The sequence below is a fragment of the Notothenia rossii genome (genome assembly GCF_949606895.1).
Source record: "Notothenia rossii genome assembly, chromosome: 11".
Classification (NCBI taxonomy): Eukaryota; Metazoa; Chordata; class Actinopteri; order Perciformes; family Nototheniidae; genus Notothenia; species Notothenia rossii.
Genome location: NC_136910.1, coordinates 14,722,195 through 14,745,843, shown reverse-complemented (window position 1 = coordinate 14,745,843; position 23,649 = coordinate 14,722,195). Strand labels below are relative to the sequence as shown.

At 41.1% G+C, this 23,649-nt stretch overlaps 1 protein-coding gene across 1 annotated transcript in view; it reads right to left on the bottom strand.

The window, feature by feature from the left end:
• Positions 1-23,649, bottom strand: part of LOC307023708 (proteasome activator complex subunit 4B-like) — a 31,247-nt gene that overhangs the window by 5,928 nt on the left and 1,670 nt on the right. The window contains 41 exon segments of the mRNA XM_079657178.1: positions 3,080-3,208; positions 3,378-3,463; positions 4,615-4,817; positions 4,986-5,117; positions 5,519-5,610; positions 6,498-6,602; positions 6,811-6,878; positions 6,881-6,962; positions 7,234-7,359; positions 7,449-7,515; positions 7,948-8,101; positions 8,585-8,666; positions 9,294-9,423; positions 9,674-9,727; positions 9,833-9,969; positions 10,605-10,814; positions 10,898-11,029; positions 11,330-11,425; positions 11,562-11,624; positions 11,709-11,807; positions 11,907-11,962; positions 12,065-12,121; positions 12,251-12,306; positions 12,388-12,483; positions 12,636-12,793; positions 14,492-14,695; positions 15,292-15,359; positions 16,077-16,146; positions 16,635-16,733; positions 17,269-17,419; positions 17,629-17,693; positions 18,290-18,379; positions 18,757-18,943; positions 19,553-19,639; positions 20,763-20,941; positions 21,434-21,526; positions 21,618-21,740; positions 21,845-21,919; positions 22,437-22,500; positions 23,147-23,296; positions 23,575-23,619. Of these exon segments, the coding sequence (XP_079513304.1) occupies positions 3,080-3,208; positions 3,378-3,463; positions 4,615-4,817; positions 4,986-5,117; positions 5,519-5,610; positions 6,498-6,602; positions 6,811-6,878; positions 6,881-6,962; positions 7,234-7,359; positions 7,449-7,515; positions 7,948-8,101; positions 8,585-8,666; positions 9,294-9,423; positions 9,674-9,727; positions 9,833-9,969; positions 10,605-10,814; positions 10,898-11,029; positions 11,330-11,425; positions 11,562-11,624; positions 11,709-11,807; positions 11,907-11,962; positions 12,065-12,121; positions 12,251-12,306; positions 12,388-12,483; positions 12,636-12,793; positions 14,492-14,695; positions 15,292-15,359; positions 16,077-16,146; positions 16,635-16,733; positions 17,269-17,419; positions 17,629-17,693; positions 18,290-18,379; positions 18,757-18,943; positions 19,553-19,639; positions 20,763-20,941; positions 21,434-21,526; positions 21,618-21,740; positions 21,845-21,919; positions 22,437-22,500; positions 23,147-23,268 (4,347 nt within the window). The 5' untranslated portion in view covers positions 23,269-23,296; positions 23,575-23,619.

Here is a 23,649-nt window from a genome sequence, read left to right as displayed (position 1 = left end):
ATAAATCATTAATAAGCTTTTAGGACAGTAAACCAACAATATCCTTTAAAACTGGAGAGATTAAAAAATATGAATAAATAAATAAATGTTAACTGGTGAAATATATAAATATAAATGAACCAGCAGAAATCTTGCCTAGGGCAGCAAATGGGGCAGAACCGGCCATGGTGTTATCCCCACAGCACCCCGCATTTGGAACATGTTCACACGGCTATGAACAACAATACGCCCAAGCTGCCCCTCCTTAAAAAAGATGACAGCTAGTATCTACCTCATTGTTTTGTTTTCAGAAAAACAAAAACTAGGTGTGTCTTGTTCTTGTTCTATCAGATGTGTAATGATTCAACATGTTTTTACACTTTCCTGTTTAGATTCTGCCTCGTGTGTGTTCTCATTGGGCCTTATGAAACAACATGTTCTATTCCAATGCTCAATTGACCTTTCGCAAAGCCACGCCCCCCCTTGGTTACTGTTGCTAGTCCGACAAGCTGAGAGCCAGATGCGTTAAACAAAGCCATAATGGAGGGTCTCCGTAACGTCGGAGTCGCCTTAACAGACTCATTTTGGAGCAATAACGCAGCAATATCCTCCAGGTCCCGACAAAAGGGGCTACAATACGCTATGGAGGGTTATATCCACAGTATAAACATTAGAAAAGAGGGAGGCACAACATCAATAGAGGCACTTGCATACAGGTCGCAGTGCAAGAGTGAAAAACCACATGAGCTGTATGTCAAATTCGACGGAATTATTATTATTATTTTTGGAATAAAACAATACAATCACAAGAGGCATTAAATGTTGTAGTTTGTCTAAAGTTAACTACCGTTTCCTTGGTGGCTTTCTGCATCCACCTTGTTGTTCCTTTGTGGGGGTCGGGGTGCCCACTTGTGCAGCAGGATTAGGGAAGTCGGCAGTAGGCTTTCCATTAACAAAATGCTACAAAGATTAAAGCAAAATATAAATGAATGATTGCCTGTTGGCTTTCTTGTTTGTACTTTGACCACAGGTAGACTAATAACGGAGCTCAGCTGTTCAGACATTATTATGCATCAAGTGATATACATGGTCAAAACGACCTATAAGCACACAGCTTACAGCTGTAGTCGTGTGACTTTAGCTAACGTTAGTTAGTGAAATTAGTTAATTAAATTAGTTAGTTAATTTGTGAATGTAATCTTTGCTAGCTAGCTAGCTACGTTAGCACGTATTTACCTTGGAGCAAACGTATTTGTGTTTGTTGATATTCGCCATATTCAGCTGGGCATGGGGCCTGCCGCATTTCTTTATCCACTGGCGGCATCTTGCCTCTCGGGTTTTGGGTTTTGGGTTTAGGAAACGGGTAAAATATCACCCCCCCCCCCCTCTAAGAGCTTATGGGATATCTGCTATCCGATTTGCAAAGACCATAAGCACAACGCTTCACCATTTTCGCAATGAATTTGAACGCGAAGCTTGTCGGACTTCCACAGGGAGCAGCGCACGTGATCGAATATGATTGGACAATGGGCATTTAGGGGCGTGGCTTTGCGAAAGGTCAATTGCTCTCGGTCGGATTAACGTAATATACACTTTGGACATTTATTAATCCTAGTAGATTTTGAGTCATCACTAGGCAAGGCGAGGCAAGTTTATTTATATAGCACCTTTCAACACAAGGCAATTCAAAGTGCTGTACAAAAATATAAGACAATATGATCTAACAACACTAACATTTGTAGTCAAATTTGTCTGAAAATAATTTAGAAATGTTGCTTCATTTGGATGGAACATTTGCGAGGCGATAATGTAGGCTACCTCACTCTTAAGTTTATGAAATCATCAACTCACTATAGAAAAAAAAGAAAATTGGCATCAACAGCACGAAAACAAAACCGGTTGCAACCATGTTGTCAAAGTAGCAGCAAAAAGAGCCAATGTGATGTACTGCCCGCTTGTTTGTTTGAGAGCTTGAACAACAACTGACAATTGAAGAAATGCATGGATGAAATGTCGTTGTGTGGTTCAGTTGCCTCTATATGCATTGATTACAAACTATTTTCGATGCATTTATGTGAAGCTGTATTTTATTGGTGTTGCTGGTTAAGATAAGTATGATGTCACTATTTTATAGACTAATATAATGTGTAGCTTTATCAATAATGCCATGCCACATTTTATAAGCTATTTGTTTTGAATGTAAAGTAGTGAAGTGGGAGTTTAAACTAACAGAGATTTCATAAGTAGAGCTACTTCCTTAGGCCCGAGCAGCCGGAAATATGTTTTGTGTGCACACTTTTGGGATTTGGGGACTAAGTTTCACGCAATTTTTTGCTAAATGAAAGTAAAAAAGTTTCACTATCACTCATATCACTCTGTCTTATCTCTTTATTTATTTATTTATTTATAAAGTGTTCACAACCTAATTAATAAATGAATTACAAACTATTCGTAAACCCTTTATAAGGGTAGTCTTATTGTAAAGTGGTACCCTAAATGCTAATGTCAGGAGGCTAACATACTTATGTGGACATTGTTAACCCTGTGTTAACCATGTATGTGTTCCTTATTAGCATGCTAACATTTGCTTATTATCACTTAACAGTGGAATCCCACCTCAATGATAGCTTTTTGACTCTGCTTCCAGCTTTATGCTAAGCTAAGTTTACCGTCTAGCTCTTTATTAAGCCTACAGATTTGAGAGTGGAATACATTGTCTTATCTTACTTGAGATGTGAAAATGTGAGAAGCCTATTACCCAGAATGTCCAACTATTTCTTTAAATAATTTGCCACCAGATAAACAATGTAGGTTTGGTTGTTGAGGTGAAGGCAAAAAAAGTTTCAATTGTTTCTCATAGTGTGCTGCAACATCGAATATTAAACTGCATACAAAGTGGTTACATATTCTGGCAGCATTTGACAAATGTATCCACATGGGTACCACTCACATACAAAACCCACAGCACAAATACTGTAACTGCATACCAGCAAATTCAAGTAGCACAGGTTGTTTTTGGTCTAACAACACCTTGGTCAGCATTAGGCACTGAACACTGGCAGCAGGCAGGTGGGGCAGTGTCTGTGTTTGTGCATATTACCTCATCCAGCGCTGCCAGAACTAGAGGGATGTGCTCGGGATACAGCAGGCCCTGGGACATGAGAGAGAGACACGTGCGAGCATCCTGCTTCATCTCATCATAGCTCTCATCAATCTCCACCGGGGCAATCTGCAGGGAGAGAGGAACAGAGAGAGAGAGGTGGAGAGAGGTAGGAAGAACACGGAGCGTATACGCACCATTTTGAGTAAATGAAGAGAGAAATTGAGTTTAATAGGCAAGTAAGATTGAGTGGGTAATAATGCTGCACTGGGACTTGTGTGAGTGTGTGTGTTCTTACCTTGAAGAGAAGAGGCAGGAGCTTAAGTTGCTGCTGAACAGGATTGGTAAAAGTGCGCCCTGCGCTTGCCATCAACCATTTCAGCACTGCAAATGGCAAACACACAGAGGAGGGGTTGGATGTGAGCCAAATATTAAAAACAACAGACTTGGTGCTGTGACCTTACTGCAGTGCTCTGGTAATAAAACACAATCTATCATGATTTAGTATCTAATGATTTGGATAATTTCATAACACGTTATTGATCTGTATAATGGAGATTGGGGAAGTGACAGAAACTGAAAGAGCAATGCGAGACACAATATGAGATCTTAATTCAGTCTTTGATAAACAGGAGCACCTGCTCAAAAACGTTATTCATTTTAAATATTTAGCTTTTTTTGGAAAAACCTTTACTGCTTGCCCTCAAGTAGTAAAAGAAAACTTTAGTTTACATAAAATCTAGAAAATGTTATAGTTATGTCACCATTTTCATATTTTACTTTTTCAGCGAACTTATTTTATTCGTAACACTGCCAGGAATAAACATCAGGTGGGAAATATTTATAATTAAAATCACAAAAATGGTTCCCTTAATTGTATCTGCAGCCTTGCTTACAGTACCTCTAGTGGAATACTACTGTACTTTGCAGATCATTTTGATTTTATGTGCCTGTGTTTTAAAATAGATTTAGGTTGATACCTCTTTTTGGGAAAATGTGTTTTTATTGAATTATGTAAATATGATATTTCAATGCTGTAAGCCACAAAAGAAACCCTGCAATTCTATTTGGGTAGATGCAGAAATCTCAGAGGCAAATAAAAACCATGTCTAAATCCTAAATACGACTAAAACATAAATTCTTCCCTAACAACTGCAATAAAGATTGCTTTAAATAAAAGTGGACTTCATTTATCTAATTTCTATTCGAGAATGTAACTCAGAGGAAAACAAAATCCATAAAAAAAATCTAGTACAAATTACTGAACTATGTAGTCGCTATATTTTAGAGAAACCATCCCAAATATTGATTTGGAAACCTTTTTGAAAGGCTGGAACTGACCCTGGAAACCCTCTTTAACTACACGTCACTAGCTTTTAAAGTGGATTTAAATCCTTTAGTGGTCAAAGCTTTTTTTATCTAGCTTCTGTCTATTTCATCATGATAACAAGCTGTCCTTCTGTATATATTATACATCACTGTCTACACCATGTCCATCCACCACACAGTTTACATGCTTGCATCCACATTCTGACCCGTCTTGAGCAGTTTGACAGCTTGGGTGCGCTCGTCTGTCTCCTGGGTGTTCTCCTCGAGGACGTGGTTGTGGATTCCGGGCTCCGACATGAGGGGCTTGAGCCTCTCTAGGACCCGAGTGAGGAACTCTGCCACGTGGGGGGAGTAGGTGATGTGTGTGTGGGGCAGGGCCACGTCGATCATGAAGATATAGGTCATCACACTGGAGAGAGAGGGTAAGGGATGAGAGGTTACAAAGGGAAACAGAGAACGAGGCAAATAAAGAGGCTTAGAACTGAAGACTCGAAACATTGCGCACAATCTAATTAGATAAACCCATTTAACCACGATTATGTAACACAGAGGAGATAACGCCATGGTGAGTTCGTACCTCCCAATGCGCTCCCTGACATTCTTATACACCTGGGTGAGTTTGGGCTCCAGGTAAGTCAACAGCCTGTGCAGCAGTTCAGAAACTCTCCACTGCTGCTGGGCCAGACCTCCCTGAAGCACATACAGCAAACTGACAGAGACAAAAAGAGAGGGGGGTGGAGGGGAAGGGGTTTGTTGTGTTATTGCGGCACGTCAGCTCAGCATACGTCAGCTCAGGTTACTACTGCAGCCTGAAATCAGAAACCTCAGAAATACTGTAGATGGCATAAACACATACTTTAAGCGTACAGTTATTCATACACTTGGGCACACAACACACACACACACACACACACACACACACACACACACACACACACACACACACACACACACACACACACACACACACACACACACACACACACACACACACACACACACACACACACACACACACACACACACACACACACACACACACACACACACACACACACACACACACACACACACACACACACACACACACACACACACACACACACACACCTTGCATCCCGGAATGAGCCCCCCTCTCCGCTCAGCGGGCTCTCCATCAGCATCTCAAACAGCCAGTGGAGTTTCCTGGGGTCGCGGCCCTCCTGCAGCCAATACAAAATAGATTTCACTTTGGAACTATTATTTAAGCTGGCAACACATCCACTGAGGAACTGCATGCAGATATTCCCATATTAACTCAGACAGAAACAATCTATCTCTCTATCCATCAAGTTATCCCAATTTATTTTTGGTGGGAACCCAAATGTCACCCTCATAGTGACACTAGACGGAAAGTCAGGGGATTACCAAAGTCATTAGGATTCATTGTCTGGTAGAGACAGCAACTTGCATTCATTCGGATACTCAGCTTTGGTAGCACAAAGAAGTCTGATTGTATAAAAGTACCAGTATATAAGAAAATTACCCTACTTCATACTTGATTTATTTCATCAGTCAACAATCTAACTATAATGAGTTTAAGGTCTTAATAGCTTTTCCAAGTCATCTTCAATACAGCATGAGGCTCATTTAGTAAAATATGGTCCTATTTAGAGGTAAATAGACAGCGCAAGTTAAGGACAAGTTCCAAAAATCTAGGGTGGGTTCAGCCAAAAACCAAGATTGCCAAGGCAAAAGGCCAAACTTCAAAACTTTATTCTGCAAATTAAAGGGTGATTACGTTCAGTTCTTATTTACAGTCCAAAACCATTTATATTTCATGGCAATTGATTCAGTAGTTGTTGAAATATTTCAGCCTGGACCAAAATGACAGATACTGCCTTTCATAGAGCCATGCGACATCAAGGTAAAGCAAAGAGCGTTTTTTCAGAAAATTGAGTTCAATTCTAAATCCAATTTTCACCTGATTGTTAGTTTTATTGATTTAGAAAAAAATGTGATTTTTTTTTTATGGGAAAATGCTAATGATCTATTCTCAGTGGTAAGCTGTGCTGCATGTGTCCTATTTGTATGCATGTAAGCAACTCACACAGGCAGTAGCGATGCAGGTGCCCCAGTCTGTGTAGGTTTCCACAGTGATGTTGTTTAATGCTTTCCTGATCAAAGGGCACAAAAGCTTCCATAACCTGTCCACCTGAACACACACACGCACACGCGCATGCACACGCACACGCACACGCACACGCACACGCACACGCACACGCACACACACACACACACACACACACACACACACACACACAAACACACACACAATAATGAAAGTTTTTATTAATATTGACTTTTCTTATCACACTGTAGTGCAGTGTGTGTATTTGTAGCTGTGTGTGTGTCTCCAGTACCTTGCTGAAACTCCAGAGTTTGCTGCCTCTGATTAGTCCTGCAGTAATCTCACACACACAGCGCTGGAGCTCTCATGGGGGTTGCTGGCAAGCTGCTCGAGGTGAGGCCATAGTAACGGCAGGAACACGTCTCCGTAGTTACAAAACAGCCCCTGTCAATCAAACGTGAACATAAAAGGTTTGATTTATGTGGAAGAACAAAGAGCAACAGTATTTTTTCGCACCAAAGAAAGACAGATTACAGTCATCCGTTTGACGCAAGTAAACTGTCCATGTGTGATGGGGAACAAAGGACGACAGCTGTTGATGACACAAATTCCTGCTCTGCTGAGTTGAAATTAGCCTTGGCTAGCGGTGGTATGCTGTGTCTCTTCTTTGTAAGAGGCAGGCCAGATCGATTGAGGCTGAGTGTTTAAATGGCACCTTGAAGAGACAGAAGCGTCGGGGATTGAAGCTGTCGTTTCCTTTCCGATCCTCCAGGGAGAGAAACTCTATAAGCTGGTCAATAAACTCTGGGTCGGAGAAATATTCAAAGATGATCTTCTCACCCTGGGTGACACACAAACAAACACCAAATGTAATAATGATAGTAATACTGAGGTAAAGGCAGAGGATTGTGTGCGGTACGTTATGAGCACCTCACTCATCTCTTCATAGGGCAGGTCGTGTTTTCGCTTTTCAGAAGCTGCATGGATCATCATTTCCCTGGAAGGAGCGGGAGATAAAGAAGAGGCTGCTGTGATTTATAGATAATAACAAACTGGCAAAAATATGGATAGACACACGGTGTCTTCAAATAAGCAGCAAGGATAAATGAATGATTACAAAGTCAGTTAGTCAGCAAGGCAGCATGCCCTCTATCTATACATCAATTATTCTATCTAGGCCAGGCAGTAAGTCGTTCAGTGAGCTTTATCTAGGCCAGGCTTTGACAGGAAGTCAGTTCAACACCCTGCTAGTTATCCATTCACCCAGATCAGCCATCCAGCAGTTAGGCCGACATAAAGTTAGACATAAAGACAAGCATCAAATCAACCAGGCAGTTAAGTCAATCAGCTATTTAGCTCCATCCAACCAAGCACTTAATCAGCCTTCCAGTTTCTAAATCCACCTCCCTCACACAATCATTCTCATTACCTCGGCCACGAGTAGTAGCCCCAGTATGTTTTCTCCACATACTGCTGAGAATCCCACTGTTCCTCACTCAAAGGCAGGTTTTTGCTGTCGTATTGCAGCCAGCGATTTGCCTCCCGATCCCCCACACACACACCCTCTGGATCCTCATTACCACCTAAATATACATACAAGAAAAGTCATAAACACATTTACAAGCATGTTTTGTGTGTGTGTGTGTGTGTGCGTGTGCGTGTGCCGTGTGTGTGTGTGTGCGTGTGTGTGTGTGTGTGTGTGTGTGTGTGTATGTGTGTGTGTGTGTGTGTGTGTGTGTGTGTGTGTGTGTGTGTGTGTGTGTGTGTGTGTGTGTGTGTGTGTGTGTGTGTGTGTGTGTGTGTGTGTGTGTGTGTGTGTGTGTGCATGTGTAGGGGAGTGGGTGTTTTTAACTGCCCACTGTTGGAAAGTCTTGATGAAAAAATAAATAGGAAAGATTTTTAATCTCAAACCATTTATGTTTTAATAAAGAGCAGATGGAGATGTATCTTCAGGTATTATTGCTTACTCAATGGGAAATGACTTAGAATGCTAATGCTGACATTGTTGGATTGAGAGAAGGTGTGGAATTGTAGAGTGTGTGTGATATTTGTGTGCTTCTACTCACTGATATCTGATGGCTTTAAAACCACTTTTATTCTTGGTCGTTTTAGCTGTTTCAGGATGCCGGCCATTGCTGCGACTGCCATCTGAGAGAGAGAAATATTGGAGTTGTTAAGTTGAGCTACGCGCCAGCAGAGCAGGTCCTGGTACTAAAAGTGTTGTCTGTACGGATATTTGTCCCAGTAGTAAAAGTGATCTGGGATCTGCTCTGGTCAGTTTCAGTTTTATAATAATCTATCACACTGCTCGTTGGGTTTTGAGCTATTCGCATTTTTCTACACAGGCCTCTTTGGGACTTGCTTATTTGTAAGTGTATACTAAACAAATAAAACTCCAGCTGTGTCCCAAATAAATACAACATGGAAGTCCTAAGCATGTTTTCAGAACGTAGATACCCAATAGCCAGTGTGCAAAATAAAAAAAAGCATCCTGCTGATGGACACTTTTGTCCCAGCAAATAGAGGCTCTACTCACAGCTGGAAATAAATTAAAAATAAAATGCACACAGACAATGACAGCTCAAGAAAGATTATTGCAAATATAATTTTAAAAGTTTTAAATCTTTAGAAAGACACTTTTTTTTCCTCTTTGTGAAGTTAAATTGGAAGTGACAATGTAAAGTTTTCCAACATCAAAGTGTGCAACTATGATTTTCCGTTAGTTTTAAACATTAGGGTATATTTTTTAGTCAGAAAAAGCCACGCTATACACACCTTGCGTATGCTGATGGAGTCATGTGTGAGGCCCTGTGTGAAGTAGTGGACAGCGTCGGGGGGGAGTGGGTGATCTTCTCTCAGCTGGAGGGATAACAAGTCTGTGGCCATGTGCTCAAACCTCCAGGGCCTGAAACAAGCAAACACACATGCAAACAAGTCTCATTGATAATAATAAAGAATAAGCCATTCTGAAATGTACAAGACTTCTGGGGTTGATTTCTTTACAAATACTTTATATGATAAGTACATATTCTGCCTCTGATTGTGGGTACTCAGAGTTAATTTAAATACAGAACATAATGTCTTCTGACCTTTTTATAAAACATGCTATAGAAAGCGGAGAAATTAGATAGCACATAGGTTGAGAGAAAGCTTACAGGTTGCTGTCTTCAAGGCAGTCCAAAAGATCGTTGACCAGTTTCTCATATTTCCTGTATGTAAGAAAGATAATTGTATATCAGTCAAGCTTCTGCTGCCCCTACTAATCATAAAGGAAATGAATAGATGTCCTGTATAATAAAAGTCCAGTTTCCTACCTTGCACAAACCACATTTTTGATCAGCTGACGTTGAAGCCCCTCGTTCAGCTCCTCTAGGGACAGAGCCTCTAAACAAGACGTGGGATTTGCAGACTGTGCAATATGATTGGCTATCTCGACACATGCTTCAGACACCTAGAGGTGAAAGGAAAAGAGGGGCAAATAAATAGGAGATCAGATGAGGGGAGTGTATTGAGAATTAAAGGGTAACTTCTGTATTTTTCAACCTGTTGTGTCTATCTGACAACACATTTAAATATTGACCCTATACTGTACCCTCTTTACCTTTCACCTCATCAGGTTTGTTTGTCATGGTGTCACAGTACTTGTTGCCAGAAGACAGAAATGTTAACGTGACTGAGAGTTAAAGAGAGGATTGCCTGTGATTCTTATCGTTATGGCCGAATATTTAGCTGATTTCAACAATGTGAATGTAAAGCAGGATTTCATAATGAAACCAGACCAGATCAATTGAAATGTAAAGAAAACATTTTTTTTTTCATTGTAGGGTCTTATCAATAATTTTGTAAAAACATATAATAATAATCTGAGCCTGTCAGTGCCAAAAACAATCACTTTTAGAGGACATACATTGACGGGGCGCTATTGCTTTGAGCGATAATTACTTATTGCGACCTCCATCTGCACAATGTCCTCGCTCAATACTAGACCCATTCTAAACATTGTTGTCACTATTGGTCAGTTAGACACAAAATATGAGATAATATGTGCCCATTTGAAAGATACAATTTAACACACATGTTGCTCACAGTATAATAGATCCCTATGGTGTCGTGCTGGCGATGGATGCGGTCAATAATCTCGTCGAGCAGTCCAACGATGGAGGACTTCCCCAGGGTCATAGAGGGCGAGAGGCCACAGCGGACGAGGGCAGGCCACACCTCCCCGACACAGTCCCAGTCCCTCGCACTGGCCAGACAATTACCACTCTGCATACCCAGCATACAGTACAGAGCCCCCTGAAACACACACAGGGTTAGGGAAAGGTTTAGACACAGGCCAGACACTAGTTGTATGTGTTTTGTGTGTTTGTTTGTTGTACCTTAAACTGCTGTTGTGTGCCAGTGGTGTGTTGTGGTGAGAGCAGTTGTAGTATTCGGGGAATCAGGTCCCTGTATGCGAAGCTAAATGTTCCCACAGCGGAAATCAGCACATGCTGGGCCCTGCTACGTACCTGCGAGGACACACACACACACACACACACACACACACACACACACACACACACACACACACACACACACACACACACACACACACACACACACACACACACACACACACACACACACACACACACACACACACACACACACACACACACACACACACACACACACACACACACAGATGCAGGCGCAAACATCCTGAATTTACTACTTTCTCCAAGATATTTCTGTTCATACCATCAGGAAATGGGAACCAGTGGATGTTGTGGTCTAATTTTTCTCTTCAATTCTTGGTGTGAGTTTACCTGGCTGTAGGTGCTGGTAGAAAGCAGCAGCAGGTCACATAGTAGCTCCTGATGAACCACTTTATATACAGTGCCCTCAACCACCAGCTTCCTCATCTATTGGCACAGAAATACAGTGTTCCAATTTGATTATATTTCAACACCAACTTCTGACTGAGAAAAGCATTTGAATTGATATGCACATGGTATACTAGTGACCCTGCACAAAGTGTGTGCAAGTTGTTAAAATCACCTCGTGCTGGAGTAGCACCCGGTCAATGAGCAGAGCTCTAATGTTCTGCTTTTTCCCATGAAGCTGCAGAAGGAAAGGCGACATGCTTAAAACCCTGTGCAAGAAACTCAGTAAAAGGAACAATCAGCAGCCTTGTTACAGACTCACCCTGTTTTCCATGGACTTCTTCACAAGAGTGAAGCTTTTCCAACGTGAGTCAAACTCCTTCTTGTGAATGCCTTGGAAAAACATGAGGTCACTGATGATCTGAAGTCAGTCAGACAGAAAAAGGCGGCTTTGAGATGTTTGTGGGCCAACAGCATGTCAAATAATAACATTTCTTACATGAATAATAGAAAAAGTCACCTTAATGATGACAAACAGTGACTTTGTGTCATCCTCAGTGTGCTCCAAGATGTGATCTAGATTAAAATGGATATTGATTAATTGTGAATCCCAATCACACTGCAAACAAGGTGAGCAGCTTAGAGCTGGAGTGTGGTTGTGTTAAAGCCCTCACTCACGTAGCAGCAGTCTCATGGTTTGGCAGATGGACTTTCTGTAGTTCTCCCGCGAATCATCTGGAGGGGAGGAGACACACAGGCGTCATGTACGGACACAGATTGCAGGATGAGCGGCCTTATCACCCACTGAAACAGCTGACAGAGCCATGTGTGTGTTGTATGGCTGCTTGCTTGTGTTTATCTTACCGTAGTTGATGCCTATGTGCAGCTTTATCTCCCCCAGATTGACCATGGAGGGCACGCTGAGGAGAAACAAAGTGTAAGGAGCCAATCGTGACAAGCCTGCAGGTTTTCTTGTATCTGTGTGCAGCTGCAGAACTCACAGGTCAGATACGTGTTGTCCATCCAGAAGGGGCAGCATGCTTCCAGCTCCACGAAGGCAGTGCTGCACAATAGCAAGACTCAGCAACAGCTCCTCCCTGCCAACCACAACACACTTTACAGTGTGTTTGTTGTGAATTCACTATATTGGTGCCTTTTTTTGATTTTTTTCGATCTGATTTTTTATTAATGATGGGATACAGGTGCGTGCACCTGATTACCTCGAAAAATAAGATAAGTGACAACGCACCTGCTCATTGGCTGCTCTCCAGACACGTGGGCCTCGATTCGCTGCAGCTCAGGGTGCAGGAGGCGGGACAGCAGCTGGAAAACAAAGTTCTCCTCCTCCTGATTGGGCACGTGCCAACACACACCCAAATCTGCCACATCTCCAGCTTTGCCCCAGTCCTGTTGACAGATAGAGAGAGAGAGAGGGTTTTCTCAGACAGTTTCAGAGGGAGAGTTGCCACTGGAACAACTGGCAAGCAAACCACCATAACCAGCCTGCCTCAAAACCACCGATCCGTCCTTAGCGGGTATTTTGAAACACATGTTAAGGGTTAGGACATTCAAAAAAACGATCTACCTTCAGATGACAGGGTCATTACTGTTATACAGCAGCATTATGGTCAGCATACATTTCTTTTTTATACTTTCATCAAAAATATGTCAGGTGTTTATATCAAAAGGCAACAATTATTGGTTAAGGTATTATTTATCAAAAATAAATACAATCAAAATAAATATAGAAGCTCTGTTCATGTGTAGAAAATGAACAAGCTAAATCTGAATCCCTCACAAAGTTATGGTAACCTTTAGAATATGTAACAGTTCTGACCCTTGACCCCGTTGAGCATGACATCCTCTCTCTCTCCCCCTTTCTGTCTATATCAAGCTTTACTGACGTGTTAGGGTTAAAATCCCCCCCCCCATAACAAATTCTCTATCTTTACGCACTTCAAAAACAAAAAAAGTCATGAGGCTGAAATGTTGCAGCATAACAGGCGTGAGCCAGCAGACAAATCCAACTAGCAAAATACAAATCCAAATGAAAATCAACAACCAAACAAAATACTGAATCAGTGACCGTGAACTGCAGATGAAAAGAGCTCAGTGTTTGAAAGCAGCAGAGGAGTGTAGCTGTAATGTCCACAACCTTGACATCCCAACAGGAACACATTTCCCTGCACTCATGTACAACAACACCATTTGATAGAAAAGCTTTTCTCAGAAACACTGCAGGGCTAGCAGAGAAATTCTCTTTTAACTCGCATTTAACTGCCTTAAAGCGAGACTATAGAACTTTCACAAAACATAATTTAGCACATTGATTATTAAAAGAATCGTCAACTAATACGCAAGATATCACACCTTTTCTCAATTGAATACACCTATTTGTTCTGGTTTACCTGGATATTACATCACATGTTACTTGTTAGACATGTAATGTAAAGGATATTAATGGTGGCTAATGTTTTAAAACAGTCTAAGTGATGATTAAGCTGCAACTTTTCTTTACATGTGCTCATTTGGCAATTTGTTGTAAATTTGTTTCCCTTTTGCGGGTCCCAAGTAAGCAGATTTATTTTTTATCACCTTTTTCTGTCTCTTTTGCATATCTTAAATGTCTTCTCTATTCAGCAACATAAATGTTCTAACATATGTTTTATCTATTAAGAAAGAAAGAGATGGCAGTTTTAACATTAGTGTATGGTCCAGCAATGAAGCCGATTCATTTTAATTTGATAAAGCTTTCTAAATCTCTTCCTATAACTGGGAATTGCAATGCAATTACTGAACCTGAAACATCCCATTTATTTAAACTGTGAGAAAGGATGTGTCTTAAGGTTGTTTTGTTGCATTTAGTTTCCAAGTAAACCTCATTGTTTCCTGTCCCAGAATAGATACTGTAATAGCTGTGATAAGAGCCAATTTGCACTTGAGCAGGTTAGCAAATAAGCTTGAAACTATGCAGTTAGGAGTCGAGGGACTGGATTTACTGGACGGTGTTTGTGTGTGTGTGTGTGTGTGTGTGTGTGTGTGTGTGTGTGTGTGTGTGTGTGTGTGTGTGTGTGTGTGTGTGTGTGTGTGTGTGTGTGTGTTTACCCGTATAGGGAGGTCAGAATCAAAGCCTCCAGAGGTGCTGCGGTACTCGGTGGGATAGATGAGGGACAGCGACTTGAGTGTGTGCTCCAGCAGACTGCAGGCAAACGTGTACGCCTGTTTGCAGCGCAGACGCACACACACGCACAGGATCCGCTCCAGGTTCCCCTGGTATTTTAACAGCTGTTCACCATCCACACGGGTTACCTAAAACAACACATACACATACACATGAGTACATGCACACAGACACACAAACACACAAACAGAGGCAATTCAGTGGAGGGTCGTGTCTTAAATAATGCGGTTCTACAGTAAATCACAGCATCTGGCTCACCCCCACTCGCATTAAGCTCCCAGGAGTAATAAAACAAAACAGAAAGGGTATCAATATGTTCTGTTTAACGACAAAGCTCCTAGATATTTATGACCGTGCAGGCTGCACACTGCAAAAAAAACTCATTGTTCATCATTTTTTTCCTCATACAGTGTCACATCATTTTTAAAATGTCTCTTTGTTCCACTCATTTTGGGTGTTTAGTTTCTGAAGTTCTGTTAAAACACTTGATGAAACCTTGAATCAAGTTAAATAGACAGACTACTTCAGCAGTAATAAGTTAACGACTCACACATATTCCCAAAAACAAATTGATCTATACTGGAATAAAGTAGATATGCCAACCCCTCTGGCAGTCATTTCAATAATTTAACAACATTTAAGGACCCTAGATGAAAGGAAATTAGCAGGATTCATATTTTTTGGAGTGGTGGAGGCCTTTGGAAGTGATGGATCCCGGTTTCACCTCGGAGAGCAGCTGGAGATTCCACAGCAGCTCCTTATCCAGCTCGTCTTCACTCTGCAGCTCCTCGTCTACACACACACGCGCGCACGCGCGCATGCACGCACGCACGCACACACGCACACGCACACACACACACACACACACACACACACACACACACACACACACACACACACACACACACACACAAACACACACACACACACACACACACACACACAAAATAAATAATGCACTCTGTATTGCTCCCCTGACAGACTGAACTTGTTTTGCTGAATTGTGGGGTCATTTCAGGTTTTATTCAGGCTAGAAGCATGGCTCTATGGTCTGTATCCACTTTAGTCAAAACTGAAATACTGAAATATGGGATGGCATCAACAAATAACACATAATTAGGCCAAACACTTTTTGTTGTATTCAGTTATTGCTTTATTACCTATTTGCTAAAAGGCGCAACTTTCTAGGCACAACATTTATTAATTTACGAACAGTTATCACGGACCAACAAACAAACTTGCTTTTTAATTTGAATACTGGAATGGCTTTGCTTTACACTGTGTCTATTAAGATCTCCTAATTTATATATGATGATGTGCTAAATATTCAAACAGATGGTGTGAATCAAAGGTGCGAATGCACTCATTAGATTCAAGAGACCTTGTACTCTCCTCATGTAAGCACATAACAATTGTATCCACACTACACTACACTACACTACACTACACTACACTACACTACACTACACTACACAACACAACACACACATAACACAGTGTGGTACTGACTGTCAGTATAGTGGAAAATGACACTGCAGCAGTGAGGGACGAACAGGCGGAGAGACTCAGCGGGATGACACTGCACACACACACACACACACACACACACACACATACACACACACACACACACACACACACACACACACACACACACACACACACACACACACACACACACACACACACACACACACACACACACACACACACACACACGTTATTTAGATGCAGAAACACATGCATGGAAAAATAACTCTGGTTAGAACTGATTTCTCCTAAAATGTATCGAAGTAAATAATAATAAAGAGTGAAAATGTAAGAAATAAAACATAGTATATAAGAATGTAACTACAGTGTGACATGAAAGTGAAGATGTAGAATGAAAATGTGTTTTTTTATAACGATAATAATTGTTCTTTCCTTCAACTATATCAAAATCTTCAACATATTTACAAAGGTAGTCCACATGTCTCTGTTCTGTGTTCTGCTTAGTGAAATTCCAACACATACTCTACAGTACATTAAATAAGTGAGGCAAGGAGTCAGAGATAAAGATAAAGATACCTTTGCTGCAGCTCTGCACATGTCAGCCACCATCCTGCCTGACACACACGTCTCAAAGACATTGGAGGTGGCAAAGTTAAACACCTTCTGTAGCGCCATCTAACACAAAGGTAAGGTTTTTCAAATGTACTAATTAATTACTTCAAATAAAAATACAGTGCATAATACACATTGACTTCAAAATATAGATAAATCCGCTAAATGAATGTGTAATATAATTATTACCCTTTGATCTACCATTGTATTATCAATGGATATGTACCTTCAAAGTCCCTAAACAAAATAATAAAGTTAAATCAAACATATTCAGACATTTAAATCACTTTAAAGGTCAGCTACAATATTTCATCAGGGCTATGTTTGTTGAGATTCATCAGCAAATGACTGTCATCACATTTTAGCCAAATACTGATTTGTGCAAGTGACTCAGATCAACTTCTTCCAAAAAAAACACAAATATAAATATATTAATAAGTAAAATAACCAACAATACTGCAACTTTGGCATGCTCGTAGTGATAATGAATACGTTTCAGGGCTTTGAGGATAGTTTTCTGGATCAGAAGTGTCTGATTAGGGTCAGAGAATAGAGTACAATATATAAATGAATGCATTTCAAAGAGTGTGTGTGCTACCTTGTATAGTTCTAGAGAGCATTGTGTTAGGATGGTGTTAACAGTGGAGGACAGGCCCAGCTCCACCAAGCTCTCCAGTTGGTTCTGGGTATTTGTCTCCATCTCATCTCTTGTCTGTTCCAGGGTGCTGCTGTCTATCAGACCAAAACACCTGCACATACACACATACACAAGCACACACTTATACACTTGTCAGCGATGAAAATGTCAACAGTGTTCAGATGACCAAAAAAAAGAAGGATGTTATGCGGCCGGCAGAGCCAGCGATGCAGACAGGTGCATTTCAAGCAGAAAGAAATACATTCACACTAAGACGTTGACAACAAGGATTTACTAAGTGACAGTTTAAATGATCTTTACCTGTCCAGAAACTGGAGAATGAAGTCTTCAAATGCAGCTGAGGCAAAACACAGATTCTTCTCAATCTAAGAGGGAGAAATAGAAATAGGTTTTTTTTATGGGATGAAACAGCAAGCCTCGCACTGGCAACCTCACGTCAGTTTTTGACGTGTAGGGAGTGATACTTTGTTGCGCATTGACGAAAAGAATCCAGGAAGTGACTATTCACCCTGTAAAACTAAGACCTGTCAAATTCCGACTTTTTCAATTAGCTATAACATGTTTAAAATTGAGTTAAAGAGCCATGCTAGCTGGCTAGCTAGCTTCTGTATTCTAGTCTTTGTGCTAAGCTATGCTAACCAACTGCAAGAGATGGTTTCAATCCTTTGAGCTCACTTTCCAAAAATCTCAAAGAAAAAAGCTTTTAAATGATGAATGCTGAGATTTTTGCTCAACATGTTGTAGATATTATGTTTATTTAATCTCTTTCCTGACTAAATTGTTTATGTGTGCTGTGTGTGTGTGTGTGTGTGTGTGTGTGTGTGTGTGTGTGTGTGTGTGTGTGCGTGCGTGCATGTGCGTTTGCATGTGCGTGTGTGTGTGTGTGTGTGTGTGTGTGTGTGTGTGTGTGTGTGTGTGTGTGTGTGTGTGTGTGTGCGCGTGTGTGTGTGTGTGTGTGTACCTCCGTGAGATTGCTGTGTTGAGAAGGAGCAGATGAACAATCCACTAAAGGCACCAGCGTGCTGAGGGTAGCGATGAACTGGAAAGTTATCTGGACGGAGAAAGACAACGGGGAACGTGGTTAAATTACATCAACTGAAGTGATTAAGGCCCTCTGCTAAATAGCCTACCAGATGTCAGTGGAATCACTTTTTTCAAATGTATAAATTAAATCTGGTGTGATGGATTAATGTAGTCTGGAGACAATGAGAACACAAAGAAAGAAAAGCAATCCATTTTACAATCCAAGCAGAAACTGAGGACAGTGCCGCAGTAATTGCGAGTTCTTCAAACTGAGATATTCATTCCACTTTCAGGAATTATTAAAAGGATATACGAGAGTGCACGAGAAGGGAATTGAATCAGCAATAGCTCTATTGTCTACTTGTCTGTCAAGTCCTCTTCATAATCAACACATCCATGACTCACCATGCACTTGCTGAAGTCATTGGGGTCAACCCCCGGCAGAGAGCCCATGAGCAGGGGGAGCACGTGCGCACGGCCCTCTGGGTAATGGTTGGTTGGGGAGACCAGGCTGCGAGCCATGCCGATCATGCAGCTGAGAGTGGCGGTGAGGGTATGAGGCTCCGTCAGGGTCTCCATCGCTGCGTACATCCTTTTAAACACAAGACTCCAGGAGGTAAATTCAAATATGTGATGACGGAACAGTTTAAGGGGGTCACAGAGGGACAATGCATGGTGGTCTCCTGAAAACAACTAAGCTTATTATGATTCTGCCTGCTCACCAACACTCTCAGACCCAATTTGAACTCCTTCTCTGAGACATACAGTAACTCAAAACAAAACACCCATCCAGGATGCAGATGCTATTAGATTTTGGGTGACCTACAATGCTAAAGGATATCATTTTCAGATTTTTCAAAAGCAAATCAACATGTACTGTATAAGTACATGTATATATATAAGAATTTTCTTCATGTATTGGCACACACTCTTGTGAAAGTAGTCTGTACAATCATGTGTACATTGCAAAAAGGAACCACTAATGGCTAACTCGGAATAGTTTAATGATGCCAATTAAAACATATATAAGCAAAATATAAACTTCATAGAGCATCACTATCTGCTGTAACCGGCAACATTTATACAGTACTTCCTGAAAACAATGCCTAAAAATAACGCATTTTATGGGAACTGCGAGTTCTACAAAAAATGTGAGCGGTTGAGCTAATGTTCTTTGGAGATACTTCTGACAAACACTCACTTCTCAAGAACAGCTGGTATGGTGAGTTCTGGTGTGAGGAGAGCCAGGTTCTGAAGAGCGAAGGCTGCATCCGCACTGCCGGTTTTACTGCACATAGCAATAAAAGGGCAGATGAACAACAGGGTCAACAACCACACACATACAAGGTAGATAATCACAAATGACGTGTCTTGGTCCAGATTAGATTTGTAATCGCTGATGCTTTGTGGGTTAACTGGTCAGTGAGACACAGCAGGATTTGGACTAGTTATATAAATGAGTGATTTTCTTAAATATTAAGGTTAAGTGCAACTCTTGTTTTAACTACAATTCAACTACATTTCTGTGTTTTCATATATATTAATTCCTTATAAAAACACTTTAGAATAATGCTTTTAGGTTACCATTATTCGACAGTCTCCAAAACCAAAGGATAAAATAAAAAAAGTGCGGTTAAAAATAATGCAGACAGAATCTATTTCAAGACCAAAACCAGGCTCAAAAATGATTGTCTGGAGAAATACTGGTTATTAAATGTGGATTTTCAAAACCACCGGCTGTGAGTGTGCTGCAGATTTCTCACACCTACCTCCACAATGACACCTGTGGTGTCTATTCCTGTCTGTAGTAGAAATACTTTCTATCAGCCTTCCCACTTAGCACAAAGTTGGCTTGCACTGTCTTTGATTTTAAATGTCATCTTACAACCTATTTTTACAGACTGGCTTCTACTTATTTTTCAGTTTCTCTCTCCCTTTTGTTGTAGTGTTATTTCACTTTTTCACTTATAGTTTTCTGCTCTGTTGAATCAATATTTGCTGAATTATTTTTCTTGTTTAAGGTTTATCATATATATATATATATATATATTACATGTCACTATATATATATATATATATATATATATATATACTTTTGTTATGATCTTCTTACAAATGTGTACATCTTGCTTTCTTTGCTCTGATCATCATGTCATGTTGAGTTTGGTTCAATAGTTTTCTTATCGTATTTATATTATCTTGCGTAGCTTATATCATATATGAATGCATATGCCTTTGTGTGTATATATGGGAATACGTATTTAAACGTATGGATGTACATGTGTTCACTCTTATAGTAATACCTTTCTCAAGGTGTTAACGTTTCTTTAGAGACACAGGTGTAAGTTGAACCATGGAAGATTGGGTACATTTAGGAAGGTTATTGTTTGCAATCTGCCATTGTGCATTACCTGAACATGGCCAGCAGGGCGGCCCCAGTGAGGCTGCGAGTGAACTCCTGCAAGTCTTCATCAGTCAGTTTCTGACAATCAGGGACCAGCATGATCCAGCTAGGGGCAGCGTGACGCTCCCGGTGCACACGACGCACAACACTCGCCGGGAGACGCTGAAGCAGCCGCATCAGTCGGGCCTGCAGGCACACACACACACACACACACACACACACACACACACACACACACACACACACACACACACACACACACACACACACACACACACACACACACACACACACACACACACACACACACACACACACACACACACACACACACACACACACACACACAAACACACACACACACACACACACACAAACACACACACACACACACACACACACACACACACACACACACACACACACACACACACACACACACACAACATTAGTGTTATCATCCAGAGACACATTCGCAGAGTCTGCTGTAAACAGATTTGTGATATCGCTCTTTTCTCCGGCAGTCGTGCATTTCATTATAATGTTATTGGTGTGAAGAGACTCAGCCAAGTCCTGAATGACAGGTTATAAATCAAAGGAGTGTGACAGCAAGCGGCTGAAAATGTCCTCTCTCAGAGTGTCTGCATGTTTGTGTGTGTGAGTGAGATAGAGACTTACCTGCCAGCGACCATGATTGGAGGGATGGTAGAAGGAGGCGATGCTGTTTAAGAGGCAGGTCAGCTGCTTCTGTGCAGGGTTTCCTGGTCCTCCCTGCAGGAATATAAGTCATGTTGTAGCAATAATGAAGCAGAAATTTAAAATATATGTTTTTAAATGTATTTTTTGGAGAATAACTGTGTACCAGAAGTGCTGAGATCCATAAAACCAAGTGTCCAATGTCATAGTAGTTGGTGAGATACTGCGGTGCGACCATCTGACTCACCCCAACTGGAAGGTTCAAACTGCGCAGGATCCTGGTGAAGATCTACACACACACAATGCAGATTCTCATCTCACTCACAAGACCCAGGAGTCCCCATTAAAATACATTCACAGACACAATTGTACACAATTCTGCTCATGACTCACTGTGGGAATATAAGGTGTCCAGTGGACGTAGCCGATGTTATCGTTAGCGAGGCGAGCAAACAGGTTCACTAGGTGCTGCAAGACAACACCAGACAAACACTCACAGCAGCACAGAGAACATTCCCAGAAGCAAAGGCCAAGAATTAAATATAGCCACTTTGAAAAAAAAGGAGATGTTTGAAAACGGAGGAAGTGTGCACAGCTGCATGAAGGTAGAGCAGACGCACACATGGAAAATCTTATCTGCATGCAGAGTGGAAACCTCCAATGCTCAAACAACATTTCAATCATGAACGTCAGGAAATATGTGTCATTCCAAATGACTGTATCTATTTCAAGGAAACTGGAAAGCGATGGGATTCATTGCACAATCATTTAAAAATGTTTCTAAAAATCCACCACTTGCTGTTGCAGATTTGTGCGGACATTTGAGAGGTAGGATTTCCATTAATCTCAACTTCATTTAACTTTGCTGTAACTTGAACTTTGAAGCCAGTAAACAGTGAACTAAGAGTCAAATACATATCTTTAATTTCTTCATAAATACAATGCATGTTTTGTTTTCATATGTGTGTGTGTATGATTAACTTACCCCTTCCCAGCTCGGCTGATTTTGCACTGATATCCAAAGGTTTATTAATTCATCAAACCACAACCTGCAAACACAAAAAACAACAAAATGTTATTCTCACAGCTGAAGCTGATTAGATCTACCCTCATCTTTCTCCAATTCCTCAAATAAGAAATCCCTCCCTCCCTCCCTGATCGATTCTGGAGAAGAAAGAAAAACAAAAGTGGAAAAATAGAGTGTTAAAGATGATGTATTGTGGAAACTGTGTGGAAACTGCTTTTAAATCCAACACTAAATCCAGATAAATAGCTTGCAAGGGAGAGAACACACTGAAGAATGTGGTGAACGCTGTGAAGAGGCTCGGCAGCTGGAACACAGCCATGAAGGGTGCAGAAAGAGGGGTAAAGGTTTTCTAAGGCTACAAAATCATAACGAAATAAAAAACAGAGGTGAAAGCTCTGCTAACACAAAAATAACATAATTATTATACATAATCGTAACTCCCAGGCGTAGATACAAAAATTGAGGTTATATATGACACATAGTCATGAGTTCCATACAAAATGCCCCTAAAAATGAAACATATTCTACCTTTTCTATGCTGGTAAGATTAACCCTTAAATAAATAAACAAATTGTGCTTTTTTAAAACGCTATGTGCTAGCTCTGGCAAGCTGCACTTGGGCGTATAATCCCTTTTCTAAATGGAGCCATTGAAGTTGGCCCACTTACTGGAAGCCCTGGCTGTGTTCCTCCTGGGGCATGATCGTGGGCAGGAACAGCTCCATGTTGCTGATGGCCTTCTGCATGACCATGTCAAACACACACAGCAGGGGGCGCCACTCATCCAGCATCTCCTTGGTGCAGGATGCAGGGAAATAACTTGAACAATTCACACAAACACAAACACACACACACACACGCACACGCACACGCACACGCACACGCACACGCACACGCACACACACACACACACACACACACACACACACACACACACACACACACACACACAGCAAGGAAAAACGTGAGGACAAATATATGCAGACAGACTGCCGATACAAGTACACACATTGATCTACAGCGCGCAGCTCAAATGGAGATCAAAGCAACACATTATCCAGAACACAAATGACATGATCACAGAGGATGAGACTTACAGTCTGCAGCTTTTGATCAAAGCCTTCAAAATGTGGTCCACCGAGCTGCAAACAAGCAGAGAGAGGAGGTGTGTG